Source organism: Trachymyrmex cornetzi, unplaced genomic scaffold (assembly GCF_001594075.2).
Source record: "Trachymyrmex cornetzi isolate Tcor2-1 unplaced genomic scaffold, Tcor1.1 scaffold687, whole genome shotgun sequence".
NCBI lineage: Eukaryota > Metazoa > Arthropoda > Insecta > Hymenoptera > Formicidae > Trachymyrmex > Trachymyrmex cornetzi.
The window spans coordinates 176,312-195,129 of NW_017300011.1; the positions used below are offsets into that span (position 1 = coordinate 176,312).

General features: G+C 38.5%; 3 protein-coding genes across 4 annotated transcripts in view; 1 reads left to right on the plus strand and 2 right to left on the minus strand.

Annotated features, from left to right (window-relative positions):
* Positions 1-943, minus strand: part of CNBP (CCHC-type zinc finger nucleic acid binding protein) — a 6,457-nt gene extending 5,514 nt beyond the window's left edge. Inside the window, exon 1 of one of the 2 annotated variants that reach the window (XM_018517452.1) lies at positions 783-943. The gene's annotated coding sequence lies outside the window, so the exon portion shown is untranslated. Of the gene's footprint in view, positions 1-62; positions 151-782 lie in introns of those variants that run through there. The other variant, XM_018517453.1, reaches the window with a different exon arrangement.
* A 7,433-nt stretch (positions 944-8,376) lies between these two features.
* LOC108767541 (RE1-silencing transcription factor) lies at positions 8,377-14,281 on the minus strand. The gene is made up of 3 exons (XM_018517473.1): positions 13,857-14,281; positions 8,784-11,071; positions 8,377-8,704 (listed from the first exon to the last, which is right to left on the minus strand). Exons 1-3 carry the CDS (start codon positions 14,007-14,009, stop codon positions 8,605-8,607), a joined length of 2,541 nt encoding a protein of 846 aa, XP_018372975.1. The 5' UTR covers positions 14,010-14,281; the 3' UTR covers positions 8,377-8,604.
* Positions 14,282-15,585: 1,304 nt separating this feature from the next.
* LOC108767511 (ribophorin I) lies at positions 15,586-17,885 on the plus strand. Its single transcript, XM_018517423.1, has one exon. The coding sequence runs from the start codon at positions 15,733-15,735 to the stop codon at positions 17,566-17,568; it is 1,836 nt and encodes a 611-aa protein (XP_018372925.1). The 5' UTR covers positions 15,586-15,732; the 3' UTR covers positions 17,569-17,885.
* Positions 17,886-18,818: the final 933 nt, after the last annotated feature.

Consider the following 18,818-nt stretch of genomic DNA (forward strand, 5'->3'; position numbering starts at 1 on the left):
CGTCCCCGCCGTGACGAGACGGAAAAGGGGAACGATAATTGGGATAGCTCGTGGTCTTTTACCGTGCTTTCTCTCGCTCGACGATTACGATTACACCTCCGATCTCCACGGCGCGCCGTACATACAACGTGGCTGGCTCGGTCAGCTCGCGCGCGCTCTCTCTCTTTCCGTGCTCACCCCCACTTGGCGACGCCGATGTGTGTGTGCGTGCGAATACGTTACGTACTAGCGTAACGGCGTACGTACGTATAGATGTATGTACGTATATACGCGCGTACGCCGCGCGGCACGGCGCAGCGCGGCGCGAAGATGGCATCCGAAGAGCGACGCCGCGCGCGCTGAGCTTTTTTTGCGCCATGCACGGAGGAGAGATCGCCCCCGATGGCGATGGCGACCGCGTTGCCGCCCCGCTTCCGTCGTGGCTCGCCGACGACGGCGGAGACGCGGCTGCCATCGCCACCGCGCGTTCTGCCGAAATTACCGGAATTACCGCCACGGAAATCATCGCCTCTCGGCGAAGCGACTCGTTTCGGATTTTCCAACGGGAGATTATGATGCACGTCCGCGGCGCGGGTTAGATCGCGCGATGCGACGAGGACGATGGCAATTGAATAAAACCCACGTGCCAAAGTCGTGGCCGCATTGTACGATTCGCCGTGAAGGAGAATCGCTTCAGGCCGCTTTTGCTCCGGCGGCGGCGCAACCGTGCGCCTCCGCGTGCCATGGATGGTTTCACGCGTAAAATTCAGCAAAATGGCCATCCCTATTGTTCGACTGCTTACCTGCTTAGCTACAAATCACGCGGCTGCGGAGAGGACTACCGGTGCGACGTCTATTTCGTTAACAGATTCACAACGGAGTGGATGAAAATACCCAGTACCGCAAACCTCGGACCACACACTTTCGAGCGGACGGCTCGCGGAGACCTATGAACATGAAAAAGGAAAGATTCGTCACCGCGGGCGACTATCGTTGTAGGATAAAGGCGGGAACGCAAACTTTCGCGTTGATGGGTCTGTTCGCATTGCTTGTACTTTTTACACTCGGCATCTTCGCTTTCTTTTGTTCCGACATTCGTATCATAGATATTTAAGTCTATTTGCTCTCTCTCTCTCTCTCTCTCTCTCAATTCTTTTAAAATTTATTAAATATATTTAATAAATATATATATATATGTTATATATATATTATATATTATTATATATATATTTTATTAAATATATTTTCGCTTTCTTTCTCTTCAATGTCCGAATGTATATTTACCTCCTTTTAAATGCAAACATTTGGGAGGATTTCAAGCAACGCAAACAGACCTTTTAGGTCCGTTCGGTTTAGTTGAAATTTTGCACTTTTTACATCCACAAAAATTTCGGACAAACAATTTTTCTCAAACGATATAAATGGTTATATTTATATGCTGGCAAAATAAATACTTATATATTAATGAATACTTATCGAACAATTATTTATTAATAATAAATTTCTTTTTATATGTATAGAAATTTAACTTCAACAATCTTGTATTTAACTTATATGTGCAGTATGAACAGTAATGCATCCCAATAATTCTGATTGGTTGATCCTCACTCTATTACTTTTCCAAAATTCCGTTTTCCGAAATTCCGACTGTCATGGGACAGCACCCTTAAGCCCGGATCTTCATACGGGCAACAGCGCTTTGACACCGAATGCTGATTGGTGAAAAACGGGCGATGGGGGTAAATTTTACCCCCACAACCGGCTTTTCACCAATTAGCGCTCTGTGTCAAAGCGCTGTTGCCCGTATGAGGATCCGGGCTAAGTTTTAAGCCCAATCTACAATTGCGTAAACATAGTTGTAGTTGTAAGAATTGACCAATCACACTTGAATACGAGGAGAATATCCGACTTACATTTACACGATATCCTAAATAGGGTTTAATAACATCCGTAGTTATGAAACTGGCCAATCACAGTCGTTCCATTCTTCCGAGGAACAGCTATGATTAATCAATTTCATAATTATGAATGTATTAAACCCGATTAATCATGTCGTGTAAGTCCGGATCTATAATAGGGTTTTAAGTCTAAGAAATGGGTGAATCACAGTCGATTATTCCCCTCGGATTTGATTGTAATTGATAAATTTCTTACAGTTTAAGTCTTAAAACATCTATTGTAGATAACTCTTAATAGACTATGATTTGTCAATTTCTTATGGCTTAAGGCTTAAAAACCTATTGTAAATCCGACTTATGCGTTATGCAAAAATCTGTTACGATTTTAAGTACATGTATAAAAGAATCTTACAATTTATTTTTACTATGTAATATTGTAAATATATGACTTTTTCTATCTAATGAAAATAAAATTAAAACTTGAAATTATTTAATGAAATATCTAAATTTTTTTACATTCTGATTATCTTCTCGCTATGAATAAAATATTATACAGTAATTATATATATCTACTCTCTCTCTCTCTCTCTCTCTCTCTCTCTCTCTCTCTCTCTCTCTCTCTCTGTATGTATGTATAATTATATATTAATCATTGTAACTTTTCGTCTTTCTTTTAAACTACTTGTTTGAATATTTGTTGTTTGAAAAAGGCTAGGATGGAGAAGAGGCACAATAAATATAACGGTACTTTTTTTACGCTGATACACTTTTGTATTTCATATATAATTCCAAATATTTTACAGAACATCGGATAACCTATGTGTTATCATTTTACTAGTTTAACAAAATAATTCTAAACATGCTTACTGCGTGAACATATGTATATCTATACTTCATTATCTTATATGTTCTTAATGTTGTTGTTTGTTGGAAATGACTAACAGATTTAACTTATTTCAAGTTGAATCTCGTTTAAAAGTTAACTATGAGTTATTATGAAACTGGGCTTAAATGAGCCTTATGTAACCGTTGATTAACTTAACTGAAGTTGGTGAAAGAGATCCTAACTCTTCATCTTTTTCTAGTTTTAAGAATAAGAAAAAGATGAAAAGTAAATTGAACCGAGATTAAAGTTAATTTACATTGGTAGAAACGGGCATAAATCGGTTAGTACGCGTATCAAATTGATGCGAAATTAAAGACCATCGCACATACAAAAATTTTATGTTTGTTCTACAATAGGGTGGCAAGTTGTAAGCCATAAGAAATTAGCTAATCACAGTTAAATATGAAAAAAATAATCGACTGTGATTGGTTAATTTCTTATTGCTTACGGTTTCCGACCCTATTATAGAACAGGCTTTAGTAGTAATTGTAATACCGTAAGCAAATTAGCCAATCACAGTCGAGCGTTTTAAAACGTGATTGCAATTTTGATTGTGATTGGTCGATTTGTTTGAGACCATTATTCAAAAGTTGTATCTTCTCTTATCATTTATAATGCCCAACGACAAAATTATCTTCTTAGCCTCATATCATTTTTACGTACATCTTAAATTTAAGGGTCAAAGTGATGTGGTAGGGATAGAATTTATGTCTTTGTAAAATCCTCCACACAGTGACATAAGGAATTCCTAAATTACGTTGCAGTTCTCTAGTCGAAATATGAGGATTTAAGTTTATCACATTGCTAGCACTGCTAATAACACGGATCATTAACGTCATCTTTAGCATTTATTTGCTTGCGGTTTCTCTTGGGTGGCACTCAGTTGGACACGGCTCAATTTTGGACACGATTGGACACGATACACTCACAGCGCTTGAGACTACAAAGCTCCTAGGCACCTGGTCGCTGTGATTGGTGGTGTCCAATCGAGCCGTGATCAATCGGGATCACCCCGATAAATCGCGGAAACGCGCGCGCGTAAGAATCCCGCTCACACGCGCATGCGTACATGGATAACGTCGGTGGTACTGTATCTTTCAAGCTCTATAACTCGGGGAAGTACTCAATGAAACGTAACTTTATTATAGTGTTTTGGAAAGCTCTCGAGATAAGCTACAAGAATATGTAATAAAAAATAGGGATTTCCATTTAAAAAAACAATATGATCTTGACCTGATTTTGACAAGGTCACTCAAGATCAAGTCCACATTTCCACCATGTGTCCTCTTTCAAGCCATGCAACTTTCGTTCGAAAAAATTTTCAATGAAATCATCGATTCGTGAGATAATCGACCATATCACTTAAAATGAAACACCCTGGGCTGCGTTCGGATTCCCACCTGGGTGCTCTCCGGATGTCATATCATCCTTGTAGTTTATCGAACATTAAACAAGGAAGACATGATACCCGAAGAGCACTCGGGTGGGAATCCGAACGCAGCCCTGTATAATTATTAATTAAATGATTTGTATACAATTGATCATATTTAAAAAGGGTGGCACCCAGTTGGACACGGCTCGATTGGACACGAGCCACTCACAGCGCTTGAGACTACAAAGCTCCTAGGCACTGGTCGCTGTGATTGGTGGTGTTCAATCGAGCCGTGATCAATCGGGATCACCCCGGTCCTGGTTACGTCCTTAACGCTAGAAAGCTGACAAATCCAATGACTGCGTGATCAAGGAATAAACTTTTCTTTTTTTTTTCTTTATTTAATTAACGGAAGCGAATGTGCGCAAATAAAGGAAACCGCCAGAAGATACAGTATGTATATATTTCTCACAGTTGTGATACAGTTCGCAAGTCAGAACCAATAAGAGACTACGCACAATCAAAGGAATAGGGAACAGGAAACAAAGAATAAGAATTTCAACCTATCAGAAACTATGTATTCAATACATGATTTTTGATAGGTTGAAATTCTTAGGTATTCACAGTCAGATCTTATATTCAAGACCGTTTCAAATATAGTCTTAAGAAGTCACAAACCAATCAAAGGGCCATATTAGGATATTACTTAAAACAATCTTGAAATAAGAACGAACTATGAATACCGCCCTTATTCTCTGTTTCCTGTTCCTTATTCCTTTGATTGTGATTCCTTAGACTAATTCTACAATGTGCTTTTTGTTTCCTGTTTCTTGCTGTTTGTCTCTTGCCTTCTTAATCAAAAAGGCAAGAGACAAACAGAGACAAACAGCAAGAAACAGGAAACAAAAAGCACGTTGTAGAATTAGCCTAAAACTATCCGGTAGCGGACCATATGTTTACAATTATCCTCTCATTGCAAATGTATCGAAATATTCATTTGGAATGTTACAACTTTCCGAGTTATACTCATGAAGAAATAATAAAAATAATTTTTGTAATAAAAATAACTATATAGCTATAAAAGGTATAAGTAAACTAAAATGAAAGCTTTTTGAAATGTACATAATAGATATTCTGATTAAAAATAATGAAAGAAATAGAAGGGCTGAAGGGAATAAGCGCTGTTTAGAGAATGCGCTAGTTGTTTAAAAAAAATCTCTTAATATATAAGTTAAATTTATTGAAGAACGGTAGAACAAATAATAATGTTTATTTTTCAAAAAGTGTCCTCGATCGTATGATCGATTTCAATATCTGTATATATTATAATAGAATATATACACATTTGTTGCTATCAATTTAACTCACAGAGATTCTCGTTAAGATTCTTGAACAAATAAAAATTAGCATTATTATTTTGAATACTAATATGTCCGATAGAAATCATACTAGTATGATTTCTATCGGACAGATTTGTCGAAGTTAAATCACATCAGAGTATGAGACATTAGGATAGTATTTAAGAAAATAGTTTGATAGTCTCAATGAACTTTGTCGTAATCACATAAGGTGCGTTTGTTTATGCAGTTACTGCCGCAGATGTCATTCGTTTATTCTATCTGCGAAGACGACTGCAGCGCAGTTTGTCATTCGTTTATGCAGGGATGTATACCATCTAAGCAGCTATCTCGGAGGTCCTACTCAGGATGCTCTGCTCACAGTACTGCGTAAATGAATGACAAACTACGTTGCAGTTGCCTTTGCAGCCTGGATATCTTACTGTTCATAATATCGCCAGCTATAATAGCCGATTGTATTATGGGCCTTCTATAATAAGCCGCAAGTCAGAACGTCAGAAGTCTTAACCAGTCTTAACCAAGTCGTTCAAGTTGGCTATTGGCCGACTTCACCGATTATGACTTAAGATCACTTAGAACTTCTAACTTGCGGCTTATTGTAGAAGGCCCATTACTAAAAATGAATTTTATTAAAATATTAAAAAATAAAAGAGATTAAGAACAACTTGTCGAAATCGATCCAACTAAAGTGAAAATAATGCAACGTAAGATATATAATGGAAAAGGTGTGAAGTTTGCTAATTTGTATTTGCAATCAGATTAACTTAAAAATCACACCTTTTGGATGTAGATTGAAAATATCAACACACATATGAGAATTATGAACTTTCTATAAATAAATTTTATAATATTTTGGGGTTTATATTTAATATTTTCGAATTTTTTATTTAGGCCTAATTTTACAGCTCACGTTTACTTATTAACCGAGGTTCAACTTATTTTTCATCTCTTTCCAATTCTATTAGAAAGAAATGAGGAATAAGTTGAACCTCAGTTAACCATGAATTGTGAAACTAGTGCCCTATTTTTGAGCGTATATATATAATTTTTGCATACAAAAATGACAGTTTCTTGATTGTGATTGATCGATTATATACGGAATTGCTGTTTCTGCATGCGATATTTGTTCGAGAATAGGGCCCCTGGGCCTTAATTTTCAATCAGCTCAGCTTTTCCAAATTTTCTCTTGGAAGATCCAATATGGTACGAGCAATTATTCATGCAGAGATTCATTCGGTAAATTTAGGTCATGTGATCAGCAGATAAGAAAGCAGAGGATGCGCTAGTCACTGCATAAACGAATGCACCCATAGAGATAACAACTCGAAATAATTAACCCTTACCGTACCATCTACAATTTGGTGCCTCATCCATACCATCAAGGGTCACTTCAAATCTCTTCGTTTTTTCACCTCTTCAAAATAATTTTAAAAATCTCTAAAAATTTACCAACATACTTTCAACTTTCTAGAATAAATATTGACTCTTTATTTTGGAAAATAATAAAATGTAGTATAATTTATGAGTCTTTCGGTAATTATAAATTATACTAAATTATACTATAAATTATACAAGTTTCTTTAACTTGCACGATACGGTAAGGGTTAAAAGAGACTACAAGTCAATTATAAAAACCAAAATTATGAAAAAATAAAATTTGTAGATATTCTGTATCAATAATACGGTGCACTGCCGGAATCGTTGCTGGATGATTCTGAAATCGTCACCTCGAACTTTTCGTTCGCTGTATTTTCTGTTTTTTGACGTTGTTGAACGTCGACCAAACTGGACAGCGATTAAAGTTAATTACCGATAATATGATTTGGAATCATACAGCGAATTCGGGAGAATAATTTTTACTTAGTACAGTACCTCAACCGGGCAAAAAAAAACAAATCTTCAACCTTTGATCTGCGAGTTTGTCCTCCAGGCTGTTCTGGCTATCGTTAGTTCAAATTGATAGTGTCATTTCACTGCGACAACTGTATGACGGATTCGTTCAGATTGCTGCCTGCCGATTTCCGCATCTTCAATACGTCGTTTGATGTCTCAAAGATCGAAGTGATCTCGGAGAGATCCTGATTGTCTAAGTGATAGTGTTGGAGTCAGATTGACTCTCCTCTTGTATGACGATGACCTACGAAAGCTTCTCCATCTTAGGATCTAACTTGATCTCCTAAGCGATATCGACCTCCACCGCCGAGTTAGTCTTTCATTTCGTATTTGACGACGCCGGAATTTGCGTGAGATTGTTCAGAACTGACTTCTGTGATCCCTTTTACACCGTTAAATCGGTTAGTATGCGTATCTCAAATTGAATGAACTAAATATTTGATACATCCTTATTTAAAGTGGCGTGTTTAACATACGATTCAATACGAGCCAACTATTTACAGCACGCTGAGATTTTTTGATACCATTTGATACGCGTACCAGCTTGGTCTCGTGATTCGGGAGTACCAGAGCGTACTGAAGTAATTCCCCAGCGTTTATACTGAGAGTATCAAGTGATTTAGTATGCATAGTACTACCAAGTATTCGTAAACAAGGCTTGTATCTTTACTACGTTATCGATAGTCTCGAAAATGTAGAATTCTGGACCTTCTTCACCTTTGATGTATCGCTAGGCTTATAATAATTATGATCACGTAACACTTGTTTGAATAATTTGTTGCTCAACATCATCGGATCCTTTTTCGGAGTAGACATATCACTTGATGTGATATTACTGCCGCTCATCGTCGTACTTTGGATTTTTTTCTGAACATTTTCCAACATCTTCCTCTTTTTTTCACGTCAACTTGTTCTGTCTCTTTCTTTCCTACTTGAGTTCCTGTTCTTTGTCGCTTCTGTGTCATCGTTGTATTCCCACTCCTCATCACTTCCTCTTTTTTTCACGTCAACTTGTTCTGTCTCTTCCTTTCCTACTTGAGTTCCTGTTCTTTGTCGCTTCTGTGTCATCGTTGTATTCCCACTCCTCATCGTATATGTTGTTCCCGTTTCACAAATACTCTCTTGAATGGTAGTTGCTGTTTATCTTCAGACTCGTCATGTCGCTCCGGTAATATTTCGTCAATCGCCATCCTGTTATATTTCTTCGCTTGCGACTTCTTAATTTTCAATATCTACCATTTCCGCTACGTCTCCAATTGCTTCAGCTTCTACATACATCCAATCCTGGATGATCAGTTTCTTTTCCAAAGCATTCGAGCTTTCTGGTGTATCTTTGCTGGATGACGCTGAAATCGTCGCCTTGAACTTTTCGTTCGCTATATCTTCTGTTTTTTCACAATTGTTTCTTTTCCAAAGCATTCGAGCTTTCTGGTGTATCGTTGCTGGATGACGCTGAAATCGTCGCCTTGAACTTTTCGTTCGCTATATCTTCTGTTTTTTCACGTTGTTTCGCGGATTGCAATAGCGCTTGTACCATATTCTGATTCTTGTCGAGCGGTAGCTTCCTTACTACTCGTTTCACTACATTGCCAGTCGATAGTTTTGCCAGTTCTGCAGAATCTATCGTGGTTCCATCTGGATTCATAATAACTTCATGAACAACATCATTCTTTCGGATAATTCTCTTACTGACAATCACTCGCTTGATCTTATGCGGGCCGGGAGTACCGCTCAGAGAAGAATCTCCATCCTTAATACTAGACGTACTAGCTGGTGTTTCTTCGTTACTTCCCCCTGCTGGTTTCCTCACCACAATTCTTTTAATCCTTTTAACTTTGATGGTGTTCGGAGTGGATGCTAAGGTCTCTGATTTATCGTTATCCTTGCTACTTTCTTGGGAAGAGTTGTAAACTCTCGTCGCAGGTGTTAGCGATTCTTTAGACTGATCTTGGCTGTTCTGTTGGTGCTTCAACAGGGACTTCTGTCCTTTGGATACTGAGGTGACGATCTTTTGCACTTGTAACTCGGTGTCATCCACATAGCCGCTTATGGGAGTCTCTTCGATTTGCGATGACGTGAGGCCTTTCGAGCTGCTCTGAGAAGGAGAATCGATTGAAGTAGTTTGCTTCGTATTCTTGAATATTGCTTCCTGCTCTTGAATATCGTGTATACGCTCGATGGGTGGGAATGTCGTGATTTTGACCATACCACCATTTTTGCTGCGTACGTACATCACATTGGGTTCTTCCTTTTCTTGTTTCTCGGAATTCTCGTTCTTGTCTTCTCTAGTCTGCTTTTCTTTTTTCTCACTCTCTGAGGGCATTGACGGCTTTGGTAACTTCTTCACAACGTACCCTGGCGACTCGTAATCATCGTTCTTATTAGAATGCTGATCTTTTTCTTTTTCTTTCATTTCATTAGACTTTAGTTTAAGATTTTTCTTAGTGTTGGGCTGTAAACTGTCCGGGCTTATTTTTTCGCCCGCTTCGATATGCTGCTTGATGTGGACGACATACTCGGCGCGATTACGACAAGATTCTTGACAGACATCACAGGTGAGGCCCATGTATGTACGTTTCGCGTGCGTCAACTGATTCACCTGTAACCTCTTCTTGCCGTTCTTGTATACACGACGCTTCTCCGTTGAATGGGACATACGTATATGTCTAGTCAAATGATGCGATAGCAGAAATGTGCGAGGACACAATTTACACATATATGGTCGAGGACCAGAATGGGTAATCAGATGCCGGGCCAGCTTTGTGCAAGTACGGAAAGTCTCCTTACAGTAATCACACACGAACTTTTCATCCTTATTATTATGTAGCGTCTCGTGCCGTTGCAGACCCTGTTTGTATAGGAAGCGCTTCTTGCAAATGTTACACTGGAATGGCTTCTCTTTCTTGTGTGCCGAATTCTTGTGTTCTTCGAGTTCCTCTGTAGTGAAAAATTCATCGTCGCAATGAGGACAAGCGTAGTGCGTCTCTTCTTTGTGTACTTTCTTGTGACGTTGCAATGAAGTCAACCGCGAGAACTGCTTCTGGCAGATCGAGCACGAATACGGCTTCTCCTGCGAATGTATACTCAAGTGCTTGGCCAGATCGTGTTTGTTGAAAAAGTTTTTCTCGCACTCGTTGCACTTGTAATTGCGAGCGCGAACATGAACGCGCTGAACATGCAGCAGCAGAGCCTGACGTAATGCGAACGTACGTTCACATTGATCGCATGCGTTTACTTTGACTTCTGCCGGCTCCTGTTCTCTGTTTTCATTAATGTTACTCACTTCCTGATTACTTTCACTGTCTCTGTTCTGTTCGTTCTCTATTTCCTCGTAAAGATGCTGCTCACTGATATTCTGGTTTTCATTTTGTGATTCTCTTTCTTTCTCTTTCTCCCTTTTTATGGTCTCACGTCTCTCTCTTGTATTTCTGTTATCATCATCAGAGGTGCGTTGCTTTTTCGAAACCTCCTTCTGCGATCTAGTTTCGACTGGTCTTTTGTTACCGATCTCCGTCAATGGATCGATACGGATGGGCGGGAAAGGTTTTGGTAATTTTCCAGATAGAAGGCAGTCTCTTAATGCCTCGTCAGCTTTCTTGCATTGCAACTTGAATTTATAAAAGTGGTCCAGATTCCAGCGGCACGTGTTACAGATCACCTGTGGCATTTCGTCCTCGGTATAGACCTATTAAGAAACAAAATGGTTCATTAGGAACGTGCTTACCTATTGACGATCTGGAAAAGTCTCTTCTCAGTGTTGGATGTTCATTCTTGAAAAATATTGTATACGAAAATACTAAAAAATCTATAATTACGGTAATCATACGTCCTTTATTATAAAGGACAGTCCTTTATTTCAGATAGCTGTTTTTTTAGATTTATTTAATTTTTCAAAATTCAATTTTATCATTCATTTTAATAATATTACAGAAAATTCCATTCTATTTAAACATCTCCAATGACTAATAAGAAAGAATAAAATATAAACTTTCTCTTATTTAAACCATTTACCTATTAAAATAAACAATCATCATGCTCAAAAGTTCTAGCTCCGGATGAGAAACTCCGAAGAAAAAGAAATTAGGCGAGATATGCAAATTAAACATCCTCTCTCAGCGGAATCGCGACGTCACGTCAGATCAGCCAGTAATATCGCTGCTTATACTAACGATCGTTAGAGGCTTTTTACAATAAGTCACTACCTAAATTTTAAAGCTTAAGTTATAAGAAATTGATCCATCATAATCAATTATTTTTTTTACATTGGACTGTGATTGATCAATTTCTTATGACTTAAGACTTAAAACTTAGATAATAGCTTATTGTATTAACAAGGGAACACAACCAAGTGAATCTCTCCGATTTAAATGACCTTTTAGTATGTTCTGTGGACAAAAATAGGAGACACGTATTTGTTTATACGTACTGAGTCGCACGTTAAAGGAATGAAATTCTCTCTTGAAAAAAGTTGGTTTTTTGCTTTCAGATTGAATATCGTCGAAACTGTACGATAGAAAAAAATTTGCAGAATAAAAATTGAATGGCATTAAGAGTACTTTAAATCTATATTTAAAAAAATATTTTTTTAAATTATTTATTTATAATAAAGATTATTTGTATATAAGGAAAAAAATTTATTATAGTTCTAAAGTACTCTTGAAGCCATTCAATTTTCGTTTTGAAATTTTTTTTCTATCTCTTCCAGTTTCGATAATATTTAATCTGAAAGAAAAAAACCGATTTTTTTAAAGGGAGAATTTCACCCCCTTAACGTGCGATTCAGCACGTATAAAAAAAATACGTGTCTCCTATTTTTGTAGAACAACATAGAACAACATACTAAACGCTCATTTAAATCGGAAAGGCTCACTTGGTTGTGTTTCCTTGTAAGCTTATTAAGGCTGCTATGTAGACTTTTGCATAATGCATAAGATTTAAAGCATAAGAGAATCAACTAGAATATGAAATGAAGAATTGGTTGTTTCTCTTATGTCTTATGCGTTATGCAGCAATGTGCAAAAGTTTGTGCTGTGGTCCTTACCAGCGAGGAGAATTCGGCGAGGCACCTTCGGCGGTCAGTATCATTGGCTGTGTTCAGTAGAGAAAACTAATCAGTTAGCGCTTAGTGATTCTTCAATATAACTGATTCCTAAACTTAAATCCAACGAAGAACAAAAAGCAAGAACCAATCATATTAAAGAATCACTAAGCACTAACTGATTAGTTTTCTCTGCTGAACGCAGCCATTGACTACTTGTTAAGAGTATCATTCAAAGACGTAGAACATGGATTGCGCAATCCCTATTTAAATAGTATATCTAATGTAGCCAATAAAAATGAAAAGGAGCATGAAGACAGCCAATCTTTCTCATTTTCTAATAATATTACACCATTGAATAGAAAAATATAGAAACTGGCCGTCTTTGCGTTCTACCTCACATTTTTATAGATCAAGTGTAAACATAAATTGCACAATGTTCTGTAGATGGTATTCATAGTTTATTCTTATTTTAAGATTGTCTTAAGTAATGTCATAAGATGCTAATACAGCCCTTTGACTAGTATTTATAGTCGGTTCTAATTTTAAATAATGTCTCAAGATATCAATAGTGTTTTTCATTGGCAGTACTAGTGTGTACTCAGTTTAAAGTCATTGTACATAAATTAACATAAAGATGTATGTTTGATCTATCTTCCTATTCGTTTGTATTTATATATCCAAGCAAAAAAAATCATATTAAAGATATTTAATAAAAATATAGAAACAAATTAAACCATGAAATATTCAATACATTTTATTGTGCTATTTGATAAAATACACATTGGGCATTCTATCAATTGAGATATCTCTTTTACATTTAGATTAGAATAGTATACAACAGCTTTAATGTACATTAAGTGCGCACTAGTTCTGCCAATAAAAGCACAATAATACTGAGACATATCTGTAGCTTAGAGAACTGTATATCCAAAATACAGATATAACGCTGATTCTACAATGAGTCGGTAATCGGTAGTCCTAAGTTTTATCGGTGAAATTGATCAATAGCCAACTTATATGACCAAGGCTGATTGGCCAAATTCACCAATTAAGACTAAGACTTCCGACTACCGACTCATTGTAGAATCAGCATAAGACATTCTAAAGACATCATCAAGATGTCTTTCAGACATCATGTTATAAAGATGATCTATTAGATACCTTAAGATATCTATAAGATGCTTTATGTTCTCTTTTGAATATGTATGCTGCATGAGTAATAACTTAAGACAGTCTTAAATAAGATCCAATTATAAATACTAGCCCCCCCCCCCCCACATGTGACATCTTAAGACTGTACCTAAAACAATCTCAAATATACTTGACATTCTTACAAGAATAATTATAAGAATTTTATAAAAATTGACTATGAATACCAGTCTGTCTTTGGTATTGTTAGCGGCAGGGCCACTCACCTCTCAAGTCTCACCTCGATAGCAACGCAGGACATGATCTGCAACTGGAGCGGTAGCTGGATTGACTTTTTGTGATTGTGCTCGTAGATAGAGTTCAGAGGTTCCGAATCCGATAAGCAGAATCGACAGATGCGCCGAAAGTGCAACAGTGACGGATTACTCTCCATGATTGCGTTCTGTTATTCTGTAAATATTGAAAATCTGTATATATGATACGTGTAGTAACTATAGATTTTCCAGGGTGCATTCCCCGTATGTCGGGGTCTGGACGAAGTGTGACGTCAAACACCGAGGTTGTCTCGTGAAATGGAACAATTCTTGGGCGTTTTTGCACATACATGACATAGAAGTAATACTAAACTCAGATATAAAATTTCTAACATAGTATATTCTTTGTTTGTATTCAAACAAAACTGACAAAACATAAACATAACCTGCAACGCAACTGTACATATATTTGACCGTCGCGCTTTATTACACCATATCGTTCTGCGCATGCGAGACGTTTTTCGTCGAAATTCTGACGAAAAGTTGTCATTCGGACGTTAATACAGAACGCATCCTAACAAGTACGTCAGTAATATAACGGAACGCACCTCAACTCTACCGGCGTTTTTTTTCGTTCTTTTCTACCGCCTTGCCTTTTCTTCCTCGGTAATGTATACCGATAAGTATACTTTTCGTCCTTCTGATTCACAGATGTTCATTATCCACTATGGCTGCGTTCGGAAACTTCACCCAGGTGCCCCCGTGTACTATGGCTGCTTTCCTTTTAGGAGACACAGTCGGCACAAATCGACACAAGTGTCGTTCTATCTTTGTCACTCTCTGAATATCAAGAAGGATAGAACGACATTTGTGTCGACTTGTGTCGATTTGTGTCATCAAATGGAAAGCAGCCTATCTTATGGCACTGCCGTTCCATGAGCGGAAATTTACAGCGGAACGAAACAGCGAGACCAATCACAATCCCAGAAAAGAAAACAGAATAATGACTGCAAAGTTGTGATTGGTCGCATTGGTTGCGTTCAGCAGAAAAAGCAGCTTTGCAACTGTTGTAAAATTCTGGAATATGATTGGTTTATACATTTAGATCCAATGAGGAACTAAGGGCAAGACCAATCATATTGAAGAATTTTACAACAATTGCAAAGCTCCTTTCTCTGCTGAACGCAGCCATTGTTCCGTTCCGCTGTAAATTTCCGCTCCATGGGACGGCACCCTTATCTTTATTTAACAATGGGTGCATCCAGAAGCACGACCGCTCACTGAGCGCTCGGTGAGTTCTTGCATCTGATTGGCATATTCCATTAGATCGAAAAACATAGACCAAACAGATACAAGAGCTCAATGAGCGCTCAATGAGCGGTCGTGCTTCTGGATGCACCTAATGGGTGCATTCAGTACTACGGCCGCTCACTGAGCGCTCAGTGAGCTCTTGTATCTTGGTCTATATTTTTAGATCTAACGGAATATGCCAATCAGATCCAAGAGCTCACTGAGCGCTCAGTGAGCTCTTGGATCTGATTGGTCTAGTTTACACCGAGGGTTCGATCCGAGTCGGAATGTAAGAATCAACCAACTGCAGTCGAGCATTCCCTTGTCATTCGACTGCAGTTGGTTGATTCTTGCATTCTGACCCGGATCGAACCGTCGGTGTAAACTAGGCCAATGACGCGTTGCCGGCCGCATCGTTATATATTGACATGCGCGCAACTAGCCGGCGCCATAGACGAACGCCACGTATTTTGTTATTTGCTAACCGTGTCGCCGCGTACCGGCGAGTGCGTAACGTACAAGGAGAAGGACGTTTATCGTGCCGCTTTGTTAATTCGTTCCATCAGGAGACAGAATTATAGAAATTCTTAACGATTCGGAGTCTCATCGACGATGTCTCGCGTTCACGCGGGTGCGCTAATCTGCGCTCTCGCGTTCTACCTGGGGGCGTACAGCGGTTGCACCGCGGCCAACCTGGACGGGGTCGTGGACCCGAACTTGACCATCAGGAGCGTCGAGCGGCACATCGACCTGCAGTCCCAGCTCACCAAAATCACCACTCGGGTGGTGATGGAAAACAAGCAAGGCAAGGAAGATCGCGTCCGGAACTTCCTCTTCTGCCTGGACGACGCTCAGAGCAAATTCATCAGTTACATAGCGGCACGTGTAGAGCCCGATAAACTGGAGTTGAAGGTGAAGGAGACCAAGATACCGGCGCATCGCGACCGAGTCTTCTACTCCGTTGATCTCGGCAACCATCTGGCGGCTCGGCGTTCTCTCACCATTGAACTGGAGACGGTATTCACGCACGAGCTGGTGCCACATCCCAAGCAGATCACCCAACAGGAGAAGCAGCTTGTCAGATACACGGGCAATGTGTACGCCTGCTTGCCCTATCCTGTCACCAAGCAGACCACCTACGTGGCACTGCCCACCCGCAATCTTGAGAGCTACACCAAGATCAAGCCTGTCTCCCAGACTGGCTCGATGTTGGCTTATGGTCCATATGAGTCTCAACTGCCATTCTCTTATGAGGAAATGACTATACACTTTGAGAACAACAATAAGTTCCTCACGGTAACGAGGCTCGAGAGGGTCCTTGAGATCTCTCACTGGGGTAACATAGCTGTCGAGGAGCATATTGATCTCTTACATACCGGAGCGTTGCTGAAAGGCTCCTTCTCACGTTACGAGTACGCCCGGGAGTCTAAATCTGGACAGGCGAGCATCCAAAGTTTCGATACTATCCTGCCGGCAGCTGCTTCCGATATTTATTACAGAGACGAGATTGGTAACATCTCTACGTCGCATACCCGCATCAAGAAGGATTCAGTGGAGCTGAATCTGCGGCCAAGATTCCCATTGTTCGGTGGCTGGAAGACTCGTTACACAATTGGCTACAATGTACCCAGCTACGAGTATCTCTTCCATTCTGGAGACGAGTTCGCCCTGGAGATGAGACTGCTGGATCACATCTTCGACGACATGGTAGTGGACGAGATGGTCCTGAAGATCATTCTACCAGAGGGTGCAAGCAATATAAAGCAGGAGCTGCCATATCCCGTGACCCGCCTGCCGGATTCCCTGCATTATACATATCTGGATGTCACTGGTCGTCCAGTGATATCTGTGACTAAGAATAATCTGGTGGAGAATCATATTCAGAGTTTCAGGCTCAAGTATACGTTCCCGCGTCTGCTGATGCTGCAGGAACCACTGATGATCGTGCTGGCGCTGTGGCTGATGTTCCTGGCGGTTATAGTATACGTGAGATGTGACTTCTCCATCGATAAGGATGAAGTATCGGAGAGCAAGCTGAGGATCGCCGGTCAGTGCGAGAAAGTTCTCGCTGCTCAGGACCGCAGAATCGCGACCTACTATAATCTGGAGGAGCAGCTGTCGTACCTGAAGGTGTCCAAGGACACCAACAGTTTCCAGTCCGCGATAAAGGGTATCAATCAGGAATACAAGGCGGCGAACAACGCACTCAACGAGATCGCGCAGAAGATAAAGGGAGAGTCCACTGACGTGTATGATCGCATCCAGGAGTTACAAAAGTGCGATCGTTATCTGAAGGAGATCTATGGCCAACTGCAGGCATTGTACTTGGAGAAACTGATCCCGGGTAAGATCAGTCGGCAGCAATTCATCGACATGGAGACGACGATCTCCAGGAAGAAGGAGGACTGCATTGAGAAGATTAACACGATCATCAAATCGCTCCGGTAATCGTGTTTCGCGAACGAACTCTAGAACTTCGAGAGCAACGATGGTGCATTTGCAATACAGTAACGCCTCGCATCTGTTAATATTCCATTCGCGAGTATGATTGAGGAAGAATTCCATACATTCACAAGCGCATCGAGTCAAGAGGAAACTCTTATTTACGTAGATTAAGATTTATATTAATTCTTAATCATTAAGATTTATAACAAATATATATATATATATATAGAAAGGGAAACATAAAAACGAAATGTTTCGTTGTATCCTGTCTGTTATATCATCAAAAAGCGTATCTAAATAAAAAAAAACTTGTAAAAAGTAGGCAATACCTATTATTATATATATATCTGTGTATGTAATAATATTTCTCATTAATAAGAAAGATAATAAGGCTTATATGGAGTCTAGCAATTATTTGGATTCTTAAAAGCTTGACAAAATTTCTGGCAGCTTGCAACATATCTAATGGAATTACTTTATATGTATATAAGTAACTTGCTGAAAATTCTCTGAATTTTTTATGTAATTCAGAATTTTTATGTAAATTTTTAGAGTTTTTAAAATTTCTGAACATGATTTTCTAACATTTCAGAAATTTTCTTTGACTTTTTTATACAAATTGTAATATTTTTCAGAAATGTGCCAAGAAAGTTTATCTTCCAAAATTCATGTATATGAATTCTCTGAAGTACTTTAACATTTCTTATTTTTATAATTTATAAAACAATTTTATAAAATTTGAAAGAGAGAGAGAGAGAGAGAGAGAATAACAATTTATTTCAGAAATTATAGAACAAGAAATTTTAGAGTATTTCAGAATTTAAGTATATAATATGAAGAAAAGATGTAGATTTTTTTTCCGCGTTCTTGAGAAGTATTTCAATTTGTATAAAAAAATTTGAAAAAATTTCTAGAAAGTTGAAAAATAATTAAAAAATATTTTGAAACTTCTAAATTTTTTTTACATAAAAATTCTAAAAAAATTAAAGAATATTTTCAAATTCATATATAATAAACAATTCGAAGAAAAAATATAACCTTTGTATTTCTGAAAATGTTGAAATTCGTATAAAAAAATTCTGAAAAAATGTTCACCAAGGTGACACAATATTAGCGCTGTTTAAGATTTAAACATTGAGAAGCTTGACATGTATCAATATTTACTTGGTGTCTTCCTTTTCTTATTGGAGATAGAAAAAGAAAGACAAAATATAAAAATGAATACATGTTAAACCAATGGAGCTCAAAATTAC